The sequence below is a fragment of the Phalacrocorax aristotelis genome, chromosome 6 (genome assembly GCF_949628215.1).
Source record: "Phalacrocorax aristotelis chromosome 6, bGulAri2.1, whole genome shotgun sequence".
Taxonomy (NCBI): Eukaryota; Metazoa; Chordata; class Aves; order Suliformes; family Phalacrocoracidae; genus Phalacrocorax; species Phalacrocorax aristotelis.
The window spans coordinates 35468336-35495991 of record NC_134281.1 but is presented as its reverse complement, the minus strand read 5'-3'; the positions used below and the strand labels follow the sequence as shown (position 1 = coordinate 35495991).

The 27656-nt window shown below is 41.0% G+C and overlaps 1 protein-coding gene across 2 annotated transcripts in view; it reads left to right on the top strand.

The window, feature by feature from the left end:
* The window catches only part of ATF6 (activating transcription factor 6), an 84120-nt gene that overhangs the window by 6254 nt on the left and 50210 nt on the right, over positions 1-27656 (top strand). For both annotated transcript variants that reach the window (XM_075097178.1, XM_075097177.1), the window contains exons 7-13: positions 51-271; positions 7411-7596; positions 8021-8112; positions 20494-20637; positions 22460-22579; positions 23505-23607; positions 24798-24862. In XM_075097178.1, the coding sequence (XP_074953279.1) occupies positions 51-271; positions 7411-7596; positions 8021-8112; positions 20494-20637; positions 22460-22579; positions 23505-23607; positions 24798-24862 (931 nt within the window). The remainder of the gene's footprint in view (positions 1-50; positions 272-7410; positions 7597-8020; positions 8113-20493; positions 20638-22459; positions 22580-23504; positions 23608-24797; positions 24863-27656) is intronic.

Here is a 27656-nt window from a genome sequence, read left to right as displayed (position 1 = left end):
TCCATTTCATATCAGACACTGAGCACTCCTATTTGTTTCTTCTGTTCTAGGTCAATCAGTGGTGCTCCCCCAGCCTACTGTGGTACAGCTCCAGGCTCCTGGGGTGCTTCCTGCTTCCCAGCCAGTCATTGCTGTCCCTGGAGCGACCACACAGCTTCACAATCATACGGTGAATGCATTGCCTCCAGCTGCTGGAAATGGCTCAACAAGCGGCAAAATACCAGTGACTAAGCCCTTGCTTCAGAGCACCACACCAGCAATGGGGCTGGATGTAAGTTCTGACTGTGTGATGATAGCTAATAACCAAAGCCTGGGAACAGTTTTCAGTTACCCGCATGAGGGATATAACGGGAGAACCAGATCCCTTTAGAGTCTCAGGAAGACAGCTGTAGTTGGGCTCATCTAACAGGATTTCTAATAGTAAACAGAGAATTCGGCAGCTTGGCAAAGAATGGGGAGGAACGGCTTGATATCTGCTGGCCTGCCTGGTGTTGCAGACCAGGTATGCAGACATTGTGGCAGAAGACAGTGCTGATATATTTTTCCTTCTCAACTTCTCAACTGCAAGCTCTCAATGGCTGGAGCTCTGTTACATACAGGAAGACTTGACACATCTGATTTTTGATTAGTGCTAAACAATTCTTCTAATCCATATAATAAAAACACTCCTTTGGAAGTAAATGAATTGGAAATGTCAGCAGTAGGCCTGATTCTTTTTCCATCCCCTTTATCTCCCCAGATTCTACTCATGATTTTTAGAAATTTCAGGGTTTGAGTCTCATAGGATCCTAATCTCCTCAGGCTCCCTTTTGGTCATATACTGGATGAGTAGAAAAGGGGATAAGCTCTCAACAGTCACTGTATGAGTTTTTCCGCAGTAGCTCACAGTAAGCAGTAAATGTAAACAGAAATAGCTTTTGAGATGTGTGGGGTTTTTCTCCCCCATCAGCTTTGACATCTTAACTAGCTTGCAAGCTGGGTGTTAACTTGATTTAGTTCCTAGTGGCTGGGAGCTGCTTTCATTGCATTTTGTTGTCCGAAAGAAAGCATGGTTGTAGAAGGTACTGAAGCTTCTTGTTTGTGGCTTTTAAACTCTCAAGGGGTCATTCTCCAGTGCGGCATTCCAAGCGCAGTTGTCGTGAGCTGAGGGTTCCGTTGCATATCTCTGCGAGGGAGAAATCACTGGTGTCCGTTCACATGAAATTTTGCAGTATAGTCACCTGCTTATTAGCAGTGCAGGACACTTCCTCAAAGGCACGTGCCTTCTGGCGTCTTTGGAGGGATGTTGTTCTACAGTTTCTAGTGTCTGAGAATTGCCACTCGTGCTTGATGTTAAATTTTCTTCACTATTTGTGTTTGTCTGTGGGCTCCATTTTTAAACGAAAAATTATTTGCTACAAATAATTCAGTAGCCAGACTGCAATGGAAACCTAATCTTGAATTTGCAAGAAGCTAACAAAAGGCCTGTCAGTAGAGAGACTAGTTAAGAGTGCTGTATTTTTAAACGATAATTGCCTGCCATGCAAAGCCAAACTGAAGGGGCCTGTCAGCAGTCGTTAGATTTGTGACTTCCTGGAATTGGGACTAGCACGGCACCTTGCCATTGTCTGAATATAAGGTTTAATTGACAAAACCCACTTATTATCATCACAGTTCATATACACATCTGTGACAGTAGTCAAATATGTGGCTGGGGTAATGAGTAGCTGTTTTGAATGATGGTTGTGTGGGTATTTCCACTTGAAGCTCTTTGAGGGAGGCAGTTTTAAGACTTGGTATCAGCCTAAACGCTGCACATCTTACCTGTGTTTATTGAAACATGAAAAAACAGTTGCAGCTGCTCTTTGGCACATACTGTGAAATAGCCCTTTGGAAAAGAACAAACGTTTCAGGGTGAAGCTTGTGCCAGCAGGGTTAAAACATCTTGTTACTGCCATAGATGACACATGTGGCGCTCAGAGCTGCACAGATGTAGCTGTCATTTGAGCTCTATAACATGTGTTTTTGTTTGCTAAACTAAGGAGATGTTGCAGGACAAAAAAATACTGCAGGACTTTCTTTTGGCCTTAGAAGGGATAAACTCTTAGCTTAACACTTAGCCCTTCCAATGGATTAGACTGAGATGAGCTGATAGCAAGCTGTACACGTGAGCCCTACATTGTGCTTGTCCTAATGGCACATGTTTATGCAGCTTGCCAGTCCCGGGGAACTGCCAGGCTTTGAGTGCAGTCACTCTTCACTAGGAAACTGGTGAAGAACTTTCCACTAGGAAATTGGACTACAGAAACCACTCTTCCTGTTGAAGGAAAGAGGCTCTTAACTAAAAAAGCAGATTGCTTTTCCTGTTGCAATTAAATGGTATGAGGACTTAAATGGTAAGTGTGTGATGGAACCCAGTTTAGTTGTGTCCTTACAGGGCCTTTCTCTCATGTTTCCGCTCTGCAGTGAGAAAGGGTTTAATTCTGCCTCCCAGTTCTGTTGATAAAAATACACTGAAAATTTTTTAAAAAGTTAGATTATGCAAAATTACTTCAACATAAGTGTGGATTTCTATTAAAGAATCCTGTTTTCTGTGCTGTACATTGGATAAATTTCATATGAAGTAAACCCATCAGTCAAGTTGTGTTCTGTTGAGCTAGAAACAAGAAAACCCAGATCTTTCATAAGAACAGAGAAAACACTTGCATAGGTTTTGTATTCCCACATTTAAGATGCGTCTTCGAAGACGGCAGCTTTCATAAGCTGAGATAAGAAGCCAGCCAATGTAAAGCTGAAATGGTTTCTACTTTCAGCTCTTTGTTAACTTTCCCAGCATGCGTACAAAAAACTCTGTGGAGCGTGAGAGACATTCTTACCACCTTGTGCTAGAAATACAGCTTGCGTTGGAATCGAGGTTAAATTTTGGTCAGTACTGAGTTTTCTTTGGAAAGCTAAATTGAGGCAGTGGTGTTTATTTGTGAAATGCATGACTCTTTGTAACAACTCTGAAGAAAGCGGGCGATGTGATTCTAGTTAGTCCTGTTTGAAGCAACGTTTTGCAATGAACCTTGCATTTCAGGTTTACAACAACATCTTTTTGGTGTGTGTGTTAGTGGTCTTAGTTTTTAAAGCTAGGAAGCAGAAGTTGCACCTCTGATTTAATGTTTGATTTTAATGCCAATATTTTCCCTTTATGGTCTGTGTTTACTGAGAACCAGAAGTTACTATCTTGAGTGGTAAATTAATACAATATGACCTACAAAGAGGGAGGCTGCAAAAGAAGTTAGCAGAGGTGTTTGCTACGTTTAATCTTTGTTCAGCACTTGTGCAAAGCAATGTTGCTCAAGCAGTCTGACATTATAAATAAGTTCCTCTATCTCTTCTGATTATCAAAATGCTCAAGCAAGGGGCATGTTTAGCTTGATACCAAGAAAGCTATGTAATGCTTAGGGCGATACTGCTTCCAGGTTTAAGCATTGTTGCACTATTTCACACACACAGCTCTTTGTTTCCTGCATCAGATTTAGGTAGGATCAGGTGTGAACTTGTGGCTTATTCCCCAAGAAAAGCCAGGCAAGTGCTAGAGGGTTGACCAAGGGCCTTAAACTGTTTTAGGGATTGTCAATTAAAATAACTCAAGGACACAAATAGTTGAGTTTCATTTAGGCAAGCTTAAGAAATGTGTTGAAGTGAAACTAGTGTAGTATAGACTGAAACATGCAGTTATTGCACAAGAGTACCTTGAATTGGACTGGGGAGAGCTGCTGTTCCTGACAGTGTTTGGAGAATACTGAGTAAAGCAGGGCAGTCCAGGTAAATACCATCTGAAACATAGCTGGTAGTGTCTGAAACAGCGATAGATGTACCTTAGTGTAAAAACACTGTACTGGTGCTTTAACTCCATGTTTTGTGCAGGGAAGCAGGTAGATTTGCCAGAGGTTCCAGATACTTAGTCAAAAGCTATCCAGTAGTGAATAATCCTGAGCAGGTCTGCAAACAAGAATGGAAGTCAAAAATTTGGTGGTCTTTGACTTCATGATGCAAAACCTCCCTTAAAAAGAGGAATGTAACTACTTGTTTGGAATGTCGCACAACCCAAGCCAAAGCTGCTGCATGAACTCATTCCTTATTATTTAATCTTTGGACAGTTGTAGTGATCCTGGCCCAAACTAGTGTGTTCTATACACTGCAGTCCTTGGCTAGCCTGAATCTTTGTTGTTTTTTTCCCCCCCCATAGTTTTTATATGTCTGCAGAAGTTTTCTTATGTATTGTGGTACTTAAAAAAAATTCAAGACAAAGCTTAATGTTAATGAAATATGTTAAAGTTTTTTCCTTCTCCACTCTCTGTTAAAGAGAGAAACTGGAGTTAGAACAAACAGCTTCACTTTCACAGACTTGTTGGTGGCAGCAGACTGGACATATAATAAATGATCTTTACAGAAAGCAATTAGATTAACATGGAGACAGCCCAAAATGTTAATGCCCTGTAACGTGTTTTCTTAGTCTTTGTCACCAGACTGCAGTATCATGAAGAAGAATGACTTCTTCAAACAACCTGTAGCCAATTTTTCTTGTAGACACTGAAGCCCTAGAGCAACATGTCTGTGTGCATGTGTATACAGGGAGAAAACTATGGTTCAGGTTCCTTAAGCAGCCAGACCGTGAAGCATGCTATTGGAGATAGTTAATGTTACTATTCTGTGACTTATTTTTTTCCCTGGACTGATTCTTGTAGTACCGTATCCTTTTTCTTTAGCTTTCATGCTTGAATAGATCCAGGTTATTCCAGTGTGAGTGCTGGTAGCTACTGGAGGACATACTGGGGGTCTGTGTAAGATACAGCATTCAGTTTTCTTTCAACGTAAACATCATTAAGGCACATCCTGTTGTAGTTTATTAAAGTGATGGAAGTCTTCTGTTTTTAATAAAAACAGAGCTGCTGTTGCTAATCTGTGAGGTAAAGGAAATAAACAAAGTAGTGTTTAAACTTAGAATTTCAAGTAGTTTTGTATAGCTCTGCAGTATCGATCATCATTATCCTTGTCAGCAGCAAGATGCTTTCAGTCTAGGTTGTCCTACTCAGTGCAAACCACAAAATGAGTAAGTGGTAAAAGATGATAGACTGTTCTTGCTTGGGGAGAAAATCAGAGTCATGAAGGCTGTTGGAGGATGGGGAGGGGTTACTTTGAACTGTTCCAGTCTGATCTTGCAGACTGAATGTGTAATAGTGGCTGGAGTGGATTATGTACTCTCCTGGAGTATACTTGCTTGTTTAGCTTCATCCAGAAGGAATCCAGTTTGTACACTCTATCAGAGACTGTTCCATGATGTGAACCAGAGCATCTTAAGTGGGAGAACCAGAAAATGTGCATCAAAGCCACGCTCCTTATCTGAATTAAAATGCTAGTATAGATGCACCCAGAGACTGCATTTAAACTGCCATGTAAGTGCTTGATACACATAGAATGACAGAATCACAGATTATGTCAGGCAGAAAAGTTGATTTGCATCACTAATTTCTACCTGATATTAATTTGAAGTAAAGACAGATCCAGGATTAGCTCTCAGAGTTTAGTATCCGAACATCAGATAGTCTGACAGATAGCATGTGAGCGTTTCCCCAAGATAAAGATCCTCCCCTTTTCAACACCCTCCTCCTCTCTATCCCCTTCCCATCTCTGGAAGAATCACAGTATCACAGAATAACTTAGGCTGGAAGGGGCATCAGGAGGTTACTCAGGGTCTTGTCCAGCTAAATTTTATATATTTCTAAGGGTGGAGAGACCACATATATTGAACCACATTATACATGAGGAGAGAAGTCACTCACATTTGCTATTGTACTGGTGTTTTGAACAATGCATACTAGGACAATGTTGGTGGGATTTGATTACCTAAATAAAGATATTTGCCATCTGTGATGCTCTAGGGTATTCCTCTCAGCTTCCAGCTCAGGCTTCTGATAAACACAGGTATCTTGTATATCCCATATAATATTGGTCAGACCCAGGAGCATATATTAGACACAAAAGGACATCTCAAATAGCACCGACACTTGTTTAGTCAACTAAGTCATCTTAGCTGAGGACAATATTTCCCCCTGTCCCCTTTCTGTTTGTTAAATTCACTTTAGGCAAAATCCATTTAGGTTTGGCTCTTCATGTGAAGTGGAGGGAAGACAATCCAATCACACTTCTTTCCTCACAACGTCACTACTATCAATAGATGCGGACCAAAGACAAACTTATTCTGTCTCTTCTGGTGGAGGAGTATAGCTTTTCCACTGCAGTGTAGCCCACGTATGTCACTCTTTTGCACTGTAAAGCAGTGCTTGAAGTGACAGGAGTAAGTAGAAGCATGGTTCCCAGGTCAGTGAGAATCTAGTCCCTGGCTGAGGGAGAGCTAGGATCACAGAATGGTAGGGGTTGGAAGGGACCTCTGGAGATCATCTTGTCTAACCCCCCTGCTTGAGCAGGCACACCTAGAACAGGGGGCACAGGAACGCATCCAGGCAGGTTTTGAATGTCGCCAGGGAAGGAGACTCCACAGCCTCCCTGGGCAGCCTGTTCCACTGCTCTGTCACCCTCACAGGAAAGAAGTTTCTTCTCATATTCAGGTGGAACTTCCTGTGTTCTAGCTTGTGCCCATTGCCCCCTGTCCTGTTGGGCACTACTGAAAAGAGTCTGGCCCCATCCTCTTGACACCCACCCTTCAGATATTTATAAGCACTGAGAAGATTCCCCTTCAGTCTTCTCCAGGCTGAACAAACCCAGGTCTCTCAGCTGTTCCTCATAAGAGAGATGCTCCGGTCCCCTGATCATCTTGGTAGCTCTCTGCTGGGCTCTCTCCAGTGGTTCCCTGTCTTTCTGAATGTGCAATGTGAGGTCAACAACAGTATTCAGAATCTCAAAAACCATATATCAGAGCTGGAAAAGCTACAGAAACAGGTGTAATCAGTGTGGAAATGGCTTCCATACAGAATGCACTAAAGAACTGTAGGACATACCAGTTAAGAAAACAGCTGACTGATTCTAGCTTATAAAACAGTGTATGGTAAAGAGAAGGTGAAAGGCATTCTTGCTACCTTGCAGACCTCTAGATATGTATTTTTTTATCTTTGTGATGTGATTGATCAAATCAAGCTGCTGCTCAAGCATACATTTTGTGTCCCCTACACATAGAAGGCTGAGAATGCAGGAGAAAACAGAGGCAGTGCAGGACCTGTTTTTTCATTATCCATGAGCTGTAACTCTTGGGGGTGTATCATGATTCCTAGTTGCCTCTGTACTCATCATTTCAATTCATTTGAAGCAGAGTGCAGGAAACTATCTGTGCAGACTTTTGACAAAGTAGAGGAACAGCAAATATGCATTAAATAAATGCACTTTTAACTTGCAGATCAATAACAGGCCTCCATATTGTCTGTCCAGGTCAATGTCTTGAGAAGGCAGCAGCGCATGATCAAAAACCGGGAGTCAGCCTTTCAGTCACGGAAGAAAAAGAAAGAATACATGTTGGGACTGGAAGCGAGGCTAGAGGCAGCCTTACTGGAAAATGAGAAACTCAAGAAAGAAAACAGCACACTGAAGAGGCAGCTGGATGAAGTGGTATTAGAGGTAAGAGATCGTGGTGAAGATCTGACTCTATATAAAGACAGTTGCTCAGTTGGAAGGCACTTGAACAAAAACATGGAAGTGCTGACTGGAAGACTTTTGGGAGTTTCTAGCCCAGTCTCCCACTCCGAGCAGGACTTTCACTAACTCCAGGTCAGGACAGCTGTTGCTTTATCTAGTTGACTTTTAATTCCTTGTTCATGGTGCTTCTGAAGATTTCACTGAGAAGATAGAGTGGATAGAAGCTGAATATAATGTACAAACAGAAGAGTTTTATTTTGAAGTAGTCCTGGGATGTATTCTTACATAATTAGGCAAGTATAAATCTAAAAAGCAAGCATAATTTCGTTTATTTAGGTCCTGACATACCTTTGCATGTCTGTGCCCCTTTTTTATTGCATGTCGTCTTTGTTTTTTTCCTGTCTAGAACCAGAAGCTCAAAGTGTCATCTCCAAAGAGAAGGACCTTGTGTGTGATGGTGATACTGGCTTTCATAATGTTGAATTATGGTCCACTGAGGTAAGCTGCCTAAAATTCTTTTTTGCATAGTGAGTTTGCTGTCCTGCAATTTTTGTTTGAATCCTTAATACAGGCTGAGTTGTGTTTTGAAGCCTTGTGCTTGAAATCTGACTTCTGTCCTTTACTCTTCTCCTGCGTAGGGGAAGACTTATATGTATAATGGTTCCTCTTTTGGAATCCTTCTGGCAACAAGAGATGGATCTTGTACTTCTAATTTATCTTGGCTTGGCATTTTGTTCATCAACGCAGCATACAGCAGTTTGTCTGCTCCATTTATACCTGAAGAGATTAAAGACCTGTGTTTAGAATCCTTTTAGGAAAAAAGTCACAGGCTTTGAGAGCTCATCTGCTTGTTTATACCTGTGCTAATCTCAATAGCTAAGAGTTTAAGCTGCTTCTAGTACCCAGTGCAGGAAATCCCACTGTTCATTCCTGTGCTTTGCAATCCTGACCATTAGATGTATCTAGCCACAATCTTCCTCATTACAGTGTAAGTCCTATATTACTTCTAGATCTGGTGAAGAGGTGGTTCCCTCTCCTTAATTAGTTGAACTGGTAATCAGAAACCTCTCTTGTTTGAACTGTATCAACGTAGGAACCAGAGAGCAGGAAGGAAATGCTGCATTACTTCCCAGACACTTTATAAAGAAATCTGTGGAAGAGAGGAGACTAAAAAGGGATACTTCTTACACATATCTGTCTATTTAACCTGGCTTTGGAACATAAGGACCTTTTATATGAAGCTGTTCACTTTTTCAAAAGGGGAGGATATTTCAGTAGATTCCCAGTCAGCAGTGTCTCCATTTGTCCTCAAAACCCCAGATGAACTAAAGGAATTGGATGAGTTTCTGACTATGATGAACTTTTACAATGTTGGTGTTTGTATTTTTAATCATATTAGAAAATTTGCTGAAATCACTTTTAGAAGTATTCGCACTTATTGCAACTTCTGTTCGTCTCAGGCAGTGAAATACATCTGATAATTTTACTTCAGTATGGGTGATTTTAAGGTAGACCATTTCTTAGTGCATTTAGGGTGTGTATTGGGATCTTTGACTATTGGGCAGAAAAATCAGTTTCCAGATACTAAGAGATCGATTTGTACAGCCCATCTGCATTTGCAAACATTACCACTCACTCAAGGGACAGCATTCTTACTTGGTGAGAAGTAATAGGACCAGTAATCTTTTTGAAGCTGGAAGAAATTTTAGTTCCCTCCACATTACAGTGAGGAGTTGGCATGCATGAAGCTCTTGTTAGTGTTGAGAGGCTTGGAAACATTCAGAAGATGAGTGGGAGTCTTCTACCACAGTGCTCTAGAGTTCCTGTGTCAGCTTCTCTACCCCCAGGAATGAGTAAGGCGTTGAGCTTGATGGCAAGAAACTGCTGTCAAAGTAGACCAAAAGGTCAGTTTGTGTTCATATCTTTGCAACAATCAGTAACTATAGAAATGTGACAGGGTTAATTTCTTGGCCTGTTTGATGTTTAATATAGTAGATAAAGCAAAAATAAATTCTTGGATGTCTGGCTGAGCATGCCGGTGTAATCGTTGTGCCTAAACTAGGTGGTCTGCGTCAGTACTGGATTTAGGCAGTGAGGAGAAATGTGACTGCAAATTTGCAAAGAATCATTCTTATCTTTCTGCTTTTTTTTTCTCCCTAGCAGAATAAATGCTTGGACTGCAATTAAAAACTAGACTGTCAAGGTGGTGTGAATGTTCATTGTGCAATACCCTTTGGAAGGCCCAGAATGTAGGTTATGAAACCATTACTTAAGATTTCACTCCTCCCATACACATTTTCTTCCTTTTATAGAGGTGTCACTGAGTTGTAGCTCCACCAACATGATAGTCATGATTGCTGTTCTGCTTAGTCTTTAACAACAGAAGTTTCCAATGCACGTGATGTTTTTCAGTCCCAACAACTTCTTACAGAAATAAGGATTTTTTTGTTGTTGTTGTTAAAATATCTGTGCTAGCTTACAGTTCACAAAAGTACTTTTTTTTCCCCCCAAGTTCACTATCTGTGGAATACTTAATTTCCATACAGCAGTGAACTGGAGATAAATCTGATTTGGAACTTTGTGACAGTGTTGCCATTTCTTCTATGTAGGAAATAATTTCATTTGCATACCTGTATGGAGCTATGACAGCATTCAAGCACAGGATGTTTTGATTCAAGCATATTAGCAGTGAATATTTTATTATTTAAAACCAATGAACCATTGCAAAGAGAGGCTGATATCCAAAAAAAGCAAAAATGTGAGAATTTCACCCCCTACATTCCATAGCAGACTTTGAAATTATGTAACAGACTTTGAAATTCTATTAGCTGGCATTATTGTAAGATGCTTCTCACTTTCTTAACCAGAAGTGATGGGATTCCTTGAAGGCTAGAGGTAAAACAAAAGAACAGATATATAGGTTATCTCTTTAACTGCCTATTTCCACCAAGTGAGAGAAGGCGGGGGAGTGGTGGGGTTGCTCGGGGACGGGGCTGTGAATCTGAACGACAAGCAGTCCTGCAAACTCTCCCTGGCCTGTAGCAAGTCAGTAGGGGTGCAGCGCAGTGTTTGGGCGCTCGGCATCCCACATAAAACCATCTGGATGGTTGGCTGCGTAGTTAGTTTTGTTTTCTTCTGTGTTAGTGGACATGTGTTGTACTAGCACTGGTTCACACGTAATTTTCTTTACTGGTCTTAAGTCTTGTTGACTGTGTATGTAGGTGGGGGGATGTTTTGTGATGTTTCATGGAGGGCTCTGAGGCTGTGCTGTTCTGCTGGTTTAATATTTTGAGAAGCAGCCCAGGATGTGGCAGCCCTTGGCAAACAAGTTTAGCAGATAAAATTATTCTACTGACACATTTTTTCATGCTGACAAATATACTCTGTGTATGGGTAATCTGTAACATTGAACATGGAAATATGGGAGTGAGGCTGAAAGTCTGGTAGGGAAGGTGGAGTATTGACTCAAGAAATCTGTTCCAAAATATTCGGAGGAGAGTCTAGTCCAGTCTGTTTAATTGCCAACAAGCTTTTCAGAATATCCTTCAAGTCTTGGAAATGGCACCATGTTATCTCTGATAAAAAATATAAGTTGAATTAAATATAAATTGAATAGAAATGTGAATTGAATGCTTTCTGGTCATGAAAGTGGCTTGTATTGAGTTAATGGTAACTTTGCCTTATATTGTACTATGTTACTAAACTCTTTTGGGTTTGTTGATATTTGTATAGAAAACTGAGACTTTCAGTTATTAAAAGCAGAAGTGATTTAGCAGAAATTCTATTAGTATAAGTTTCTATTTCTTCTCTTTGCTTTATATTAGAAGAAAGGTGTCCAGGAATTTTCCATCTGTGTGTCAATGAACTATTCTCTAATCTTTGTGAATGATTTGTATTTGGATTTAACATCTATAAAAATTTCATTTTATTATTATTTAAGAATGATTGGTGAGGTGTATGAAGGGAAAAGGGTACATTTTGATTTAATTCCTTGAAGAGGTCACCCTGTTGCCCCCGGTCTTACATACCATGAGGTGAAAGACAGGAATTGGCAACCCACCGTGTTTGCACAAAAGGCAGTGAGCATACAAACCTTGGCATGTGGCAGGGTTGGGAGCTGGAACCACGACATCTGGAGGCAGGTATCTGTGGGAGGCAGTGTCTCCTGCCTTAGCATTTACCTTCTGTAAGAGCCAGTGTCTCGGTCAGCGCGGCTGCATTCTCAGCTGGCATGGCACCCCTGAAAGACTGCTGACTTCTGGCATTAAGAAATATCTAATTAGCTTTGGTTTTTTTTATCACCTACAACATGAAATCTGAAGATTTTGAGAGTGTTACAGTTCCTGGATACTTTTTTTTCCTTTATTAATTTCCATATTTGTGTTACTGTGCCTGGGTACCAACCAGATCTACAAATGTCTTAAGCACAAACAATGTTGAAACAAATGGAAACCAAGCACACACTCTAGCCTGAACAATACCTGTATTTATTTTGGGACTCTTTTTCTTATGTTTCTCTTCCCTGTTCCCACGTGAATGTAAATTGTCTTGTGTGTTTGTTTTTTTTCATTAAGTCCTACATGTGATAGTAAAATATGTGCAGGAAACTAACCCAACTAATGTATGAAAAGTAGGGAAAGGAGAAGGATCACAGAAGATGCAAAAGATAAATGTTTCTGCATCTTTTCTTCTTGGGGCAGTAGTAGCAAAGCAGGTAAGTGAGGCGCTTGCTAGTGGCCCTGTCATTATTTTCTTGGCCATGAAAAATGTCCAAGTAGTTATTTTTTTTTCCCCTAATCAATCTGCTCAAGCTTACATGGTGGTAATCGTCTAACAACAGTCTTGGAGCGTTTATAAAGATGTCAGCCAGACAGAATGTGTCCTAACTACCATTTCACATATTTAGTGGACAGAAAACAAAGAAAAATATGAAGTTGGAGAGAGGAAAGGCGGATCTGCAAAGAATTGGAACAGGGTGTTTGAGAAGGTGGTGTGATTTGTTTTTATTAATTTTGGGGTTTTTTTTCTTACAAGTTGGCCATCTCTGTATGGCTGGAACCCCTTTCAAACTGGAAAACAGACTTGGTGATGTAACCAAAAATTCTTAAGCTGTATTTGTGGTGGAGGATGACTGAGGTGGTGATTGATGGAGCTGAGTAAAACTGGTGCTTGAAAACCTCCTGTGTCCTGTTGACCTACAGCAGCTGTGCTAGAATTGCTGGCCTTTTGTAGAGACTTCACTGCAGCTCCTCTCCAGAGTGTCCTGATGGTGTTTCCTCTACTTTCCAGGACTATCCTGGAAACTAAGTAATCTATTAAAAATTTAGATCTACTGAGCAATCTGCAAATAAAGACACCAGCGTGGGTAGCTGAGAAGCAGGATTTTTCTGCTGTTGTCGTAGACTGCAACAATTGGAGAAGCAGTGATTTTTGACTATTCAAAGACTTAGGGTGTGTCCCATTTCTTAGATTCGTAGCACAAACATTAGGAAAGAAACCCAGAAGTGGTAAGATTAATCATCCTTTACTAAAAATGAGTAAATAACCCAAGGGTTGTTCAGCTGTGTGCTGCCATGATCTGCTGCTTGTAAACATGAAGTAAGCAAAACACAAGTCTCTCACCAGCACCAAGATTAGTATCTGACCTAGTCTGCAGGCTTCTAGTCAGTACTAATGTAGCCTGCTGAGCTTTTGGAGCATGTGTGGTCTGGGCTGCTGAAAGCACCATCCATTAAGCACACCTGTATTGGCATCAGTACGGTCTAGAGGCCTTGCGTGAGCTGAGAAATCTTGAGTTGGTATGTGGGAGAGAAGGATTATTCTGAGCTTTGGTGCATTCAGCAGTGTTTTTGTACAAGTTTGCTATTGTTTGAGCCTTAATGCAGGACTCCTTGATTAAAGAAACAGACCTGTCTTAAGGCAGTGTTGTGGTTTAACCCCAGCCAGGAACTAAGCATCACCCAACTGCTCGCTCACTCCCCACCAGTGGGATGGGGGAGAGAATCAGAGGAGTAAAAGTGAGAAAACTCGCAGATTGAGATAGAGAGTTTAATAGGTAAAGCAAAAGCCGTGAACGCAAGCAAAGCAAAACAAGGAATTCATTCACCTTTTCCCATGGGCCGGCAGGTGTTCAGCCATCCCCAGGAAAGCAGGGCTCCATCACACGTAACAGTTACTTGGGAAGACAAACGCCATCGCTCCGAACATACCCCCTTCCTTTCTCTTCCTCCAGCTCTATATACTGAGCATGATGTAATCTGGCATGGAATATCCCTTTGGTCAGCTGGGTCAGCTGTCCCAGCTGTGTCCCCTCCCAACTTGTTGTGCACCCGGCAGAGCACGGGAAGCTGAAGAAGTCCTTGACTCTGTGTAAACACTACTTAGCAACAACTAAAACATCCTTGTATTATCAATGCTGTGTTTAGCACAAATCCAAAACATAACCCCATACTGTGAAGAAAATTAACTCTATCCCAGCCAAAACCAGCACAGGCAAGCAGGAGCCTAGGAATACTTTGGTGGTGGGATGTCAGAAAGCTAGAGAAATAATTTTGTAGTTCCCTTAAAGGGAGTTTTTGCTGTGTGGGCAAAGGAGCTAATCTTGCTACCATAGTATCACATGCAGCAAGTGTTGTGTTCTTGCAGAGATGTTTGAGCTGTATGTTGTGTGCTCATGTTTACTAGTTCAGATCTCACCCACAGCAGCCAGTCCTAGGCCAAGGTCTCAGTATGGTCTGGATCACACCACAGTGGTGTCCTAGGAGGTGAGCTCAATTGTGAGGTTGAGTAGCATCGTGGCATGTTTGAAAACACCCCAAATGTCCGCTTGAGTAATACGTTCTAAGCAGACTAAAGCCATGTGTCTGGCACCTGCCTAAAATGAAGGGCAATGACTAGCAATTGAAACACAAAATGTTTTTTTTGTTTTTCCTGTTGCCTTAACAGTTTTTCCTGATTGTATGTGTGCTCTTTCTTCACACCATTCCTGTGCTAAGCTGGGCAGGTTAGTTGAAACCACCGATGTCTTGCAGTGTAATGGAGGAGGAACTCCCCAGCCAGGCTCCTTGCTTGGCCCTTGCCACCTTCCAGCTGACCTAGTGCCTGATCTGGGAGTGGACCTGAACTGTAAGCATTGAACACTGTACCTGTGGCCCGTGATTTCCTTCAGCTGCAGGTTGGATAGTGTTGTCTAAACTTGCGCCAACTGCTGAAGCATCTTTAAAAGATGTTATGAGAACAGAGAACCACAAACTGTGGGCTGTACAACAGGGTGTTTCTTACTCTCAGTTCATCCAATCCTGGGCTTTCTTGCACTTGGTGAAGGATAAAGGAGGATTGTTTCTCTGCTTTTTGCAAGCCTCAATAGCCTTCCATTTATCTTCAGAAGGTTAATAGGCTTAAATGTGGTGTGTACCTGAAGTATGCTAACAAACATACATACAAATCATGGTAATCAAAGGGCTATTAATTTCTTACACACTAGTAGAGGGGAACTGGTGAAATGTGAAGAGAAAACTATTAGATGAGTGCAAGAGGCCTGCAATTGTGCCATGTTAGCCAGCTCCTCCTGGCTGCCAAGGAAATACGGAGCCCTCTGAGTTTTTTAGCAAAATCAGCAGAAGCTCTGGAAGACATTTGTGGCTCTTAACACTTTGAATATGGGAAACTTACTTTAATGTTTGTGACACTGAAAGAATCCATTTCAGTGCTGATTTGAGTGTGCATTTGTGTTGGACGTGGCCCAAAGCTAGGAAACTGTAGCACATCTCTGATCTTGTGTTGTAGTTTCTCCTTTAAGAGAGAGAGAGAAATTGAGAGGAGGAGAGGTTGAATAATTTGAACTTGGATTCAGGTTCCAGACCTTTCAGAACCTGTCTTGATGGACTGGTGCTTGAATAAAATGGAACAGCCTTGATTTCCTTACAAACTACAACTGCAGGAGCAGAAAGTGATTCCTTCCTCCTTTCTTTACTGATCACAGCCACATGTTCACCCTGGCAGAATTGTGCCTTGGCCTGGCTGTGCTTGCTTGCCTTGTCCTGCTGCTGCTGGTGCAGTTGCAGAGCCTGCATGGAATGCCAGGTGCACTCGCTGGTAACTTGCCCTTTTCTCCATACGTTCATCTGCCAGGCTGGGAATGAAATAAAGTTTTTGCCCTGAATGAACACTGTAGCCTGCCCCAGCCCTGGCAATAAAGGCCAGCCCACTTCCAAATAACTGTATGTAGTTTTCTAAGCAAAAATAAATGCTCTGGGTGTTGATACTTGCTTTCTTCCTTTCTTTTCTAACAGTTTTATTAAAACCAAATTTCTTTTTAAAGAAAGCAAAACAAGAAAAACAGATACCGTCCCTCCAGTTGGGGTTGCTTTCCTCATTCTTCCCAGCAGAGGAAAGAGGCTGGGCTCCTCTCACCGGCCCAGCACTTGCAGAGGGTAGCTCTGGAGCAGCCTGGCAGGAGAAGGTAATGCCTTGCTGTCGGCAGATGGTGCCCTCATCAGGAATAAGAAACAAGAAATACTTTCCAGAGAGTGTTTGGCACTGTGGCAGCCTCGTCTGGAATCAGTTAGGAAGAGGACAAGGTCCTCGGTTGGTGTCTCCTTGCAATGTCAACTTTAGCCCATTGGAAACATCCCAGTTCATATTCAGGGATGGTTCTGTCCCCAGAAAACTCTTTGTTATGATATCACTATTGGCTTTTGTCTACAAGTTACCGTACGACTTAAATGTCGGTCTTCAAAACTTGAAGTGCAGGGGGTTTGTTCAGCCAGAAGTACAAATGAAATTTAGTTCGGGCTCCTGGCAAGCCTTGCTTTCGCATTTATCAAACTGACATTCAAACCAAAGAAGTAAAAATACAGCTAAAATATCAGGTGCCATTGAATGCCTGGAGAAACCATGACAGGATTGTTGCTTTTCTTTCCCTCCTATAATCAAATTTATCTACACTTCTGAACAAACATCTGCATGAAGTATTTAGTGTTTCTTTCTTTTTTCCTTTGGATCTGGTATTGCATCTTAAACAAGCCAATAGCTCAGCCAGCTTGGACAGGGTGTTTGCGGCTGTGTGAAAACCCTTTAATGCTCTCTGTGTCTGGGATGTCCAAATAAAGGCTGCAAAGGCCTGGTAGAACCCAGGTGTGTAAGTGTGACCAAACAGAAAAGGTTCCAGCTTCCAACTTTTATAGTCTTGTCCAGTAAAGCCATTTCTCAGCTTCAATCTTTCTTGACTTTTAATGTGGGGCAGTAACTCAATTCCTGCAAATAGTAGTACTTCCTCAGGACAGATATGCCAAAGTACTCTTTCTTTTCCAAATTCTCATCTTGTAGCCCAACAGAATGAAAACATTTTCCATGCTTTTACCATCTGTCATATTAAAACATTTTTTAAGCAACTATTGATATCTTAGCTGAAAATACTGTTTTTCAGAAGTTTTTTTTCCCTCTGAATGGGATCATCTACTTTCCTTTTTCACTGTTTCTAGCCTATTCTACCTAATGCTTTTAAACGCTCAATACTGACTTCATCTTCAGTGTCATGGTGTTGGGATCTGCTCTGTAGACCCCTTCTTTTCCAGATTGTATTGTTGCTGTTCTGCCTAGCACTTGTAAAGCCCAGTATGCCTCAGGTGGGCTGGCATTTCCAGATGTAGCTCTGCAGGAGAGTTCTGTCCTTCATCCCACCTGCTAAAGGGATTCCTTGGTCCTAAGTCATGCTTTTCCCCCTGTGTAAATTTGAGTTGTCAAAGGAGGAATATTTCTGATATCCTGTGTCATACTCTTCTGTACCCAGTTGGGAAGGAAAGGTCTTTGAGAATGACAAGTCAGAGGATATAGAACATTACCTACCTGTCCTCTCCTATCTATTACCTGAAGATGGAGCCCTGTTTACAGACAAACTCCACAAGTGATCCCTTGTGGGAGAAAAGAAGGGGAAGAAATGATAGAACAGAACATCTTCTGTTCAGATGGGGAAAAACTAACAAAACTCCCCAAGTAACTAGAAGGTGGAAGCAGGGCAGTATTTCAAGTTGTGGAGTTTTTCCTTATCGGAAATGAAAGTTATTTTGGTTTTGGGTCATTGCCACAAACCAAAGGAGCAAGGAAGGGGATTATTTTTTTTTTTAATGTATTTGAGAGTTTGAGAAGGAAGCTTTTGATCATCTTCAAGGTCCTGAAAAAATGAATGGGAAAGGGGAGGCAAATGTAGCCCATGTAGCTTAAGGCAGAAATTGCTGCTAGTCCTGCTTCAAACAAAGCATTTTGTTGAAAATAACATTCCTGATAAAGGAAGGGGCATTGGAATCAATACGATAAAAAATACCATGTTTTGTCGTCAAGTTGGTGCCCATGTCCTCAGAAGTGAGAGCCATGGTTTATGTCTGTAAGAATGGCAAAACATACTCTGTTTGCTTCCTTCTTTGTCTTTTTCTGCTGAAGATATCTTTGTTCAGGTTGAAACATCCCATATTTAGCTGCTGCCAAAAGTGAAGTTTTATTTTTTATTAAAAGATTAAGGTGTTTTAAGCATGACAAGAGTGAAAATAAACATTTCCTCTCTATTAAAGCTGATGTAATAAAATGAGTTGTGTGTGGTTTTGAGTGGCTGTACAGCTAAAACAACTAAATTACCAAAACTGAAAATTAGCTGTGATTGCAGAGCAGTGCTTATCTTTGTCCTTGATGGACTTGGTTTGGATTTCAGAGTTAAGGGTGGAGCAGAAACGTGTTGCATATGGCACTTCACTTCAGAGTAGTCACCTTGCCAAGCTGGAACCTGAAATAACAAGAATAGCCTTTGCGGAATGAGGCAAATAGGAAGAACCATGAGGAAAAATGCAGATTTATTAAAATTCTACTGATTAGGTTTTTGTCCGCTTTAACTAAATAATTACATGTAAAGTTTCTCTGCTTTGATGTGTCATTTTGAACAGGAAAGGAGAGAAGTAGGATAGGATAAAGCACCAGACCCGTTAGGTCCATCAAAACACTGGATGGCTGTGGAGAAAGTTTGCAGGAGAGTTACAACTTTCTGATGGATATTCTTGGTTTCACAAAGAAAGTTCCAAATACTTTTAGCTGTTGTGGCTACAAATTAGGTAGAGACGAGACAGTTCACAGATGAGTGACTTCCAGTAGGAACATGTGGCATTCCTTTAAGCCTCAGCCTTTGTTTTGAGCTCTGGTTCTGGACTTGAGATGCTGCCAGCTGTGCTGACGGTTTCATTGGAAGAGAGGAAACAGGATCTCCAAAAATACAGTAGATAGTGGAGATAATTTCTGCGAAATTGTATAGCCTGGTGTTGCCTGGTGGATGAAGCTGTGAATAAACCATCCAGCTTTCCATGCTATGCATTAGAAGCAATGAGACATTGGGATGCTAGTGTACATATACAGTAAGGAAGCTGTCTGTACTTTTCTGCCCACTGTCACTAGTGCAAACAGAGCCTGTATCATTTCTGCTGCCCTGATTCTGTGCTGCTGCTTCAAAACCTGAAGGAGAAGAGGCAGTCCAAGCAACATCAGCCTGGATCTGGGATTGCCCTGGCTCCGACAGTTCTGCAGAATGGGACAAAATTGCTCACGGGTAGACCTGGGCTACGGCTAACAGGAGCGCAAATGTGTTGGCAAAAGAGAGGGGATTGCTAGGCAATTATGTCTATGTGCCTTCTGCTACGTTGTTGAGTATTTGATCTACTCTCCTTGCTAGTTCTTGCCTTCCTCTGTTATTATCATTTGTATTCGTTGCCTGTTACAAAGTGATGCCATGTAACAAATTGGAAAATGAGATCTTCCCCTGCAGAGTTTATACTCTGCTACACAGGAGAGGTGGGGCTTGAATTAGAATGTACTCTGTAATGAGTGATCAACATGCATAGCAAAGATCTTATTGGCATGCTGGGGTCTTGTATTTTCGTGTTTTCACTGTGTTGCTGCTGGTGATGCTGTGCTGTTGTCAGCTAAGAAGGTTAGGACTTGATTTTATAAATATACGTGTTTCAGGAAGCAGCCATGTTTACTGAAGAGTAAAGCTAGCCTCTGGAGAGGATATCTCGAAGTATTGCTTTTGTGCTTTCAGGATTTCTCACTTGTAAATCACCCTTCTGAACTAGGATGCAGTCGATCTTGTATAGCAGTTGTCTGGTCATTTTTCTAGCTCACATGTGAAACGCTGCTATGTTGCTTTGCATGGAGAGCAGCACACAGACATTCCTATGCTGCATGGCTGGCTGGCTGAGCAGCCCCCAGGGGAAGATCCTTCAATCAGGGCAAGACAGACCAGAACGAAAGGGTATCTGTTGCTGCAGCTATGTAGATGGGGTTCTCAGCCCCGCCAGTATTTCTAAATCCAAGTAGAACTGAACATATGTAAGTTTGTGTACAGTTTTGTTAGATGTCTGGCATAGTATTCCAGGCTTGCATCTGCACAGAATTTGGTAGCTATATTTTCCTTACATATTGTATTCATATAAACTATGTCAATTGTGCTTTGAGGCTGATGAAGGTTAAAGTTCAGGGCTACTTTGATTTGAATACAGGTAATTTTCTTATGCCTACAGGTCTAGGTTACAAACAGATTGATCTCAGTTTCATCAGGTGAAGCTTATGGGGGAACGGGAAAACCAGGGCATCAAAATCCTTCAAACAATTAAAAGTGAAAAAGAGAACAGACTTGCTTTTCTGTCTATTGATGCTTTGAATGACAGTAATATAATGACACAAGATATCACGTTTTTGCATTAGATATGATGTGAACCTTATCTATGTAACATGGCAGGAGCCAGAGACTTTTCCACCTGAGTATTTCACACCTTACAGTAAAGTGTCTTGCAGACCTTTTATATATGTGATATGTTTTGCTATGGTTATTACGTTTTCCAGTGTATTCGAAAAAGATCCCAATGGAGTTGATTCCACTGTGAGTTCCAGCCACCGGACCAGAAATCTTCTGGAGTTCTCAGCCAGCCAGGAGTCCAGCACAGCTCAGAAAATACCTGAGGACATTATTCCTGAAAAGAGTAATAGGTGAGATTAAAACCTTGAACATTTTTTAAGTCATACAGGGCAATGGTGCTTTTAGACCTCACTGGCCTTCCATTTGCTAACCTTTTTGGCCATTGCTGTTGCTGCTCTTGTAGAGCAACTGAGTTTACAAACATAGTGTTTTGAAAGCTGACCTCTTCTACTTTTTATTATTTAACAAAGTTTACCAGGTTGCTTTTCAAATGAATATCTCTAAGATCACCAAATACATAGAGCTTCAGAAGTGTACCCTTGGCTATGTTGTATGGTGCTAGGGACAGTGTGGCGGAAGAGAGCATATAAGCAAGTGTATATCATGGAGATCTTTATGACCTTATTCAGTTCTTCATCTGTCTTCTTTTTTCCCTGATCTTTATTTTAGCTTGCATAGTTATGGTTTTTGTCATATTGTCTATCTCTTCTTACTTTTCAAGCTGGAGTATTTATTTTCTTAGTTGCTCAAGAGAAGACTCGAGAAGTTCACAATTAAGAACATACTCCGAGCTTAGCACTGTACTTTTTTAGAAAACTGTCAGTCCATCCTTATTATATAGTTGCTTTCAAGCTCCCTAGATCTCTAGCATTCAGTGCATAAGTGAACACATAATTGTCTCCAGATTGAAGTCTGGCTAATCCAGCTCATGTTTTCCCCTTACAAGATTTATCCTATCGGATTGTCCCTTTCCAGTAGAGTGTTTTGGCTGGTTGAACAAAGCCAGGCACAGATGTGCAGAAAGCCCTAATGTATTTTGCCATGCAGAAAGAAGGCAATAAATCAAGAGCGTTTTAATGCTGTAGCCATGGTGAGGGCTCTGTCCTATGTGGCACATTTCAGACATGACTTATGCAACGTAGTAGTAGAGTGGTTGTTTTAGGAGGATATGCTAGTGCCTGTACCTTCTCATTTTCTTTCACCCTTTCACCCTGTTTTTTGGCAAGCTGTGAGCTCTTTGCTGCATATTCTTCTTTATCAGCTCTAGATGCAGTAAACAGGAGAAGCAGACGTGAAGATGGCGAGAAAGCTAGGAAAGGGAGGGGAATGTAAATAAGGCTTTAATAAGCTCTTATACCTGATTTTTCAGAAAGAAGTTGAGGTGAGGAGCTACAAGTCTCTATCAAAACCAAGAGGACTAAGGCTGGTATATTGATACCCTGTCAAGAGAGGAACTTATGTTAGGTATTTTGTGATAAGTAGTTAACCTCTCAGGAAGTACAGATAACCAGGAGAAAGGAATATTAGTCTTCGTTTTGTTGCTGAGAGTGCTGTGGATTTTCGTATTGAAATACGTGCTCTTTTTCTCTTTTTATCAAAGTCAAGCTCACTTCTGGAGACTGTTGAAGATGTAAATCCTCTCCACTCAGTTGTAATATAGTTTGTGGCTGCTCCATTGTCATATAGCTCATGGTCTTTACATCTGCATGGTTTTAACGGCTAATAAATTTAGCATTTCTGTAGCAAATCTTGCACGGCTCTGGAATGAAGGAGAAAGTTGCCTCTGCAGAGATCTCATAGTTTTCATATTATGAGGAATATTTTACAGGCTTAATTTTTTTTTCAATATCTGGCCTGTTTGGGAAGAGATCCAACATCTGTTAATGCTCATCTGTCTTCCCTGTGTTGAGTGCTATCAGACCCTTTTGGGGAACTGACTGATACCATTCGATGTTTGCTAGAAATTGTTATTCACCTGTTTCAAAAGTCCCATAGGAGCAGCTGTAACCTTTGGGGGTTTGCTGATGGTAGTGCTTATTCTCTGGATTTGGTCAAAGGCTTGTGAAAAACTGTTTTAAGAGATTTCTTGATGTCGTCTTCTTTTTTCCCCAGGTATGATCATTCTGTATCTGATAACAAAGCACTGATGATAGTCTCGGAAGAACCACTGTTATATATTTCACCACCGCCGCCCCCCTGTCAGCCCCTGATCAACCGGACAGAGTCGCTGAGGTGAGCAAACAACCTTTTCTGAGCATTTAAGCTTTTATTAGGAGTTTAGATATAAACAGTGTGTTGGGTGAGTGCTACTGGATGGACAGATGTGAATGGTGTTATTGTCCATTCATAGTGTTCATCCAGTATGTGACCAGGGTCTCTGACAGTGCCTGCACTGTCCAATGTCTGCTATCATGGGGGCAGGAGATTGACGCAGATCATTGTCATGTTTTTATGTTTTTAGTAATGATTTTCACTCAGTTTTCCCACTGATCATTTACTGAATAAAAATTTTCTGGTTGCCTGGAGGTTTTTCATGACTTGAAAGAGAAATCGCTTCATAAGTAGAAACACTCATAATAGGGAAATCAAATCCAGCTAAAAGCCTGTTCCATCTGAAATACATAAAAGATAGTCTTCTACTCTTCAGCTTCTGATACAAGCAGACTTAAACTGACATTGCAGATGTGCTTTATTCACTGTTAGAAAACACCTAGCTTCACTTTTTCCAAAGATATGTGTGTCACTAACCTTATCTCCATTCTGCTATGTCCATTCTTTCTCTCAAATTTATTTGCCGGATTTTAGCAGCCTTAACCAATATTTTATCTTGAACTGATCAACTTTTAATTTTAAGTTTCAGTAGTCCTTCCAGTAATTTCAGAACTACTGGTCACTGGGCAAAAGAAAGTACTGTATCTGCTTTATATTGAAACATCCATGATCCAAATATTTTATAGATATTTCCTTACAAATTCCCTCACAAATTTAATCTTGCAATTATATTTTCTTACTTTGGTATTAAAAAATAAGTTTTCATATGGTAAAAAGAGTAGTAGTCTGCAGTGATTTTATAGTGGCTAGTTAAACTGTTTTCTAAAATTAAAAAATTCTGCCAACTGTTCTTTGAAATATCTGTTAACACTGTGAGTTTTTCTAGGCTGAACCATGAACTTCGAGGATGGGTTCATAGACATGAAGTGGAACGAACAAGGTCTAGAAGGTTGTCAAATAACCAACAGCAGAAAGCCCGGGTCATGCAGGTAGGCAGGTTTATACGGGTGAGTCAATAGCATGACAAGATAATTTCAGACAATGTAACAAAATATTCTCTTTTACTTGTCTGCACGTGTCATTATAGACAAAAGTAGCAATGGTGCCTGTAATTAGGGTACCCACCACTTCACATTTTAAATTGCTGTGTTTGGTTGATTATTATGTTGTCAAAGTTCTTCCATTCTTGCTCTTTGATTCAGGCTAAAAGCTTTTAATTTTTTTTAGCTGTCATCAAAATATGGTCAGTTCTTTCCAAAATTTCCAAAATTACTTTTATGACTTCTCTGTAAGTCTGTGTAAGGGTACGGATAAACAGTTGGTTAATGGAGAGAAATACAACTTACAGCACATTCATCTGGCTCATGTTTAAGGGGCACAGCTGATTGGTTTTGCTGCAATATTTCCGTTTCTTTTTTTTTTTCAGATTTTTGCTAGAGGCATATGTTTTTGGTAAGACTACAGAATTATGAGATTTGTTCTCCTGCTCCTATTTCCCATTTTTTATAATGCCTTTCATCTACATGGCATACCTATAGTGCAGATTAAATTAAGACCATGAATGTTCAAAGTGTTTCACTTGATTAAGAGCTAATAACAGCCTTAAAAGGAATTGAACTTAACAGTGTGGGGTCTACCACGTTTTTCTAGAGAAAAAATATTGAATATTAAACTTAAGACTCTTCTCACTGTTTTCCAAAGAAGAATGGTAGAACATTTAAGTAGGGTGAGTTTGGGAATTTCTGGTGTTTCAAACAGCAGAAGTGTATTGGAGGTAGTATATTTTGGCAGAGGTACAAACTGAATGTGACCTCAGCAGAATTCTGCAAATCTGATATCAGTGATAGCAAATTTTGCACATGGATGACACAATATGTGCAACTGTTGTGTTTGGTGCCGGCTTCACTTTTTTGTCTCTGATGTGCGACTTCAAATTTGGCTGTATTAGAACACTTGCTTTTTCTTTGGCTCCAGCTTGATTGCTGGTTGCTATTTCAGTTATTCACATTTCACAAGTGAAAAAATGTACATTTATTGTTCAGGGCACTAGTTAACCTCTGCACCCCATTATATATTGACTCTGCTACAGATGTGATTCATGTTTCATGTAGTGCCAAACCAAGAAAATGGTTATTGTTTTGAGTTTTTGTTACCTATTTGTTTTCTCCTGTTTTTTCAGAGCTCCTTCAGTGAGAAGGCAGATTCCCAGCTAATGGCCATGCCTTACACAGACACCAGCCTCAGGTAAGGCAGAACAACTACTTTGTTTTTGCTTTTTACTTAATAACCTATTTTTTCACCAACAGCTGGTAAAAATGCAGTTTTCACCTTGTCACAATTCTTAGGCCAGGGGCTAGCTACATTTATTGGCCTAATTTCTGTCCCTTAGCAAATACCTGCTTCTAATGATTCGAACTACACTTAAAGAAACCCCTGCGACACAGCACCAGTCTTCTGGGGTCTTTCTACCAAAAAGTCTTAAGAAAATCTTTATTTCAGTCTCAAGGATCCCTTCCTAAACAGATTTGAATCTTAAGCGGAAAAAAAGGGGGGAATTGTCTTGGGATTATGTGGAGGAACATCCTTAGTTTGTAAGAAAGTTTCAAGGGGCCATGAGTTCAGTAAGAGAAAGGTTTCTCTCACTATCTTGAAGAATAAAGTCATTACATATAGCACCAAATTATTTTGACAAAGTTAAAGTATCATTACATCTTCCTTGCATGGTTTGTCTTGATCTCCTGATTTTCCCTGCTGATTATTAGAACACAATAATACGGAATTTCCCGATTGCCCCTGCCCTCCCTCCCGCATACCTACCCTGTCCCTCTTCTCTAGGTACAGGAAGAACTGGAGAGAAAAGGTTAAGGAAACAAAAATTCTCTCTCCTGAGTTCTCTGTGACAGTGTTTAAAAGGATCTCTGCTGTGAAGTGCCAAAGAGAGGAGTACAGAAACAGAATGGAGTATAAAAGGGATTTTTGTTGAGAACACCTGAAATGTTACCATTGAAAGTAAGACAGCTGGGGCCCTTCTGTTTGCATTATGGCTTTGAAAGCAGGATCAGCCTGGGAGAAAATAGCAAGCTGCAGGGAAATGTTATGGAAACCAGACCACCAAATTTTGATATCTCTTGACTAATAAGAAAAAATGAAAAAGCTTTTTAGTTCTATAGGCAGAAGAAGGATGTCTGTTTTAACTGGAGACTGGATGAACAAGCCTCATGGCATAAGGCAGTTTTATATACATACTTGCATTATTCTTAGAAAAATATTATTTGGATTATTAGAAACAGTCTGCAACATCATGCAGCTCTGTATGGAGTAATCTGCTGTGCTCAGAAGGAAGTGTGGGGTTTTTTCAGATGAATGATGTTTAAATGAACAGGACCAGTGAGTCATGGCAGCTGCATGCTGTGACTGTCCTGGAACTGCTGAGAACATAGAACAGACTTCCAGTTCCTCCCAGAGCCATCAGCTATTAGATGCTCCATGAAATCATAGAGTCACAGGATGGTTTAGGTTGTAAAGGACCTCTGGAGATCTCCAGTCCAACTTCCTACTCAAAATATGTTTAACTTCAGGTTTACTGTGAGTCTCTGTTAGAAGAGACTGTCTCCATCTGCACTGTAACCCCCATTAAGAAGCTGAAGATTGCAACTAGAGCTCCCTCAGCCTCTTCTCCAGGCTGAACAAGCCCACTTCCCTCTGTCCTCTGTCTGTCCTTGTACATCCTACGCTCCAGGCCCTGACTGTAATGCCAGCCCAGTATGCAGTTGCCCCCCAGATGCCCTGCTGGCTTGTGTTCAGCTTCCCTGCCAGCAAACCATGTCCTTCTCTGCAGCGCTTGTACCTCATTGATTGGAAAGACAGCAAAGGTGCTGTTTATTCAGTGCTATCACTGATGCTACCCCTGAGGCATTGCCGTTGGAGGACTGTTAATGTGCTAGTGGTGTCTCTACAGCTGTATAAAACCAAAACCTAAACCGCTTGTAGGTTTTCCGGTACATAACATAGATGTTTGTAGATGGCCCTGAAGTTTTTATTAATGATACAGGTGCCTTTTTGTGGAGCGTACAGTCAGGGCTTTTAATTTTTAATACCAGTGCAGTGGCTGGAAGATGAGCGACCTTTACATTCTTCAACACCCTTGTTGGTGACCTGAATCCATGAACAGGAGGACATTAGCAGGATCTAGATTTATCTTTGTAGCACTGATGGTACAAACATTGTCATGTTGGTCCTGGATTACAAAAGAAAATGGATGAATTGAGAAGTTTTGCAGGGAAGTCAAAGCAGAGGAGGAAGATAAAAATTACTAAAACAACTGGTAGCTTTGCACCTGCTTTCAGATCTTAAGTTCCTCCCTTCCTTTCATGGAGCAGTCCACAGTGAGTACCCTTAAATGCCCAAAGGTAATGATGGTGTAATACCAGTGATCCACTCGTATTACTTGGAATCTGGGACTAGTATTAGACTTGTTCCATGGACCCAAGAGAGCTTTTTAAAGCACCAGTGGTTTCCAATTGCTTTGGAACAACTTTCTCCCATGGCTGGACTTAGAGTTATAAAAGGCTGGTTTTTATGTCTGGCTGTATCTTCTGGAGTGTGGGCGAACAAATGGATCTGTGGGGCCTGTCTAAGTTTTCAGGATGTGTTTTACTGAGCAGTGCGTGGGCATGATGCCTTTTATCAGAGTAAAACTTCAGTGCTGAATCTCAGGGGTGGTTTGGTGGGCCTACGTGTTTTTATGAATGAGTAATCAAGCTCAGATTAGCTCTGATCTTTGTTTCCTGTGTGTGAAGGATGTGATCTGATTCCTCACTTGCATGGCTCTGCTAAAGAGGATATATAGGGTAGAGCTGCCTGCTCTTGATCCCCCAGGACTTACACCCCCAATCCTGTTAAAGGGCAACTGGCTTGGCAGCTGCAGTCCTTCGATTGCAACAAGACTGTATTAGCAGTAGAGAGGAGATAATGACAGTCTACTATTACTGCTGCTCAAGAAAATCACTTGATGATAGATTTGTGCTTTGTTTTGGGT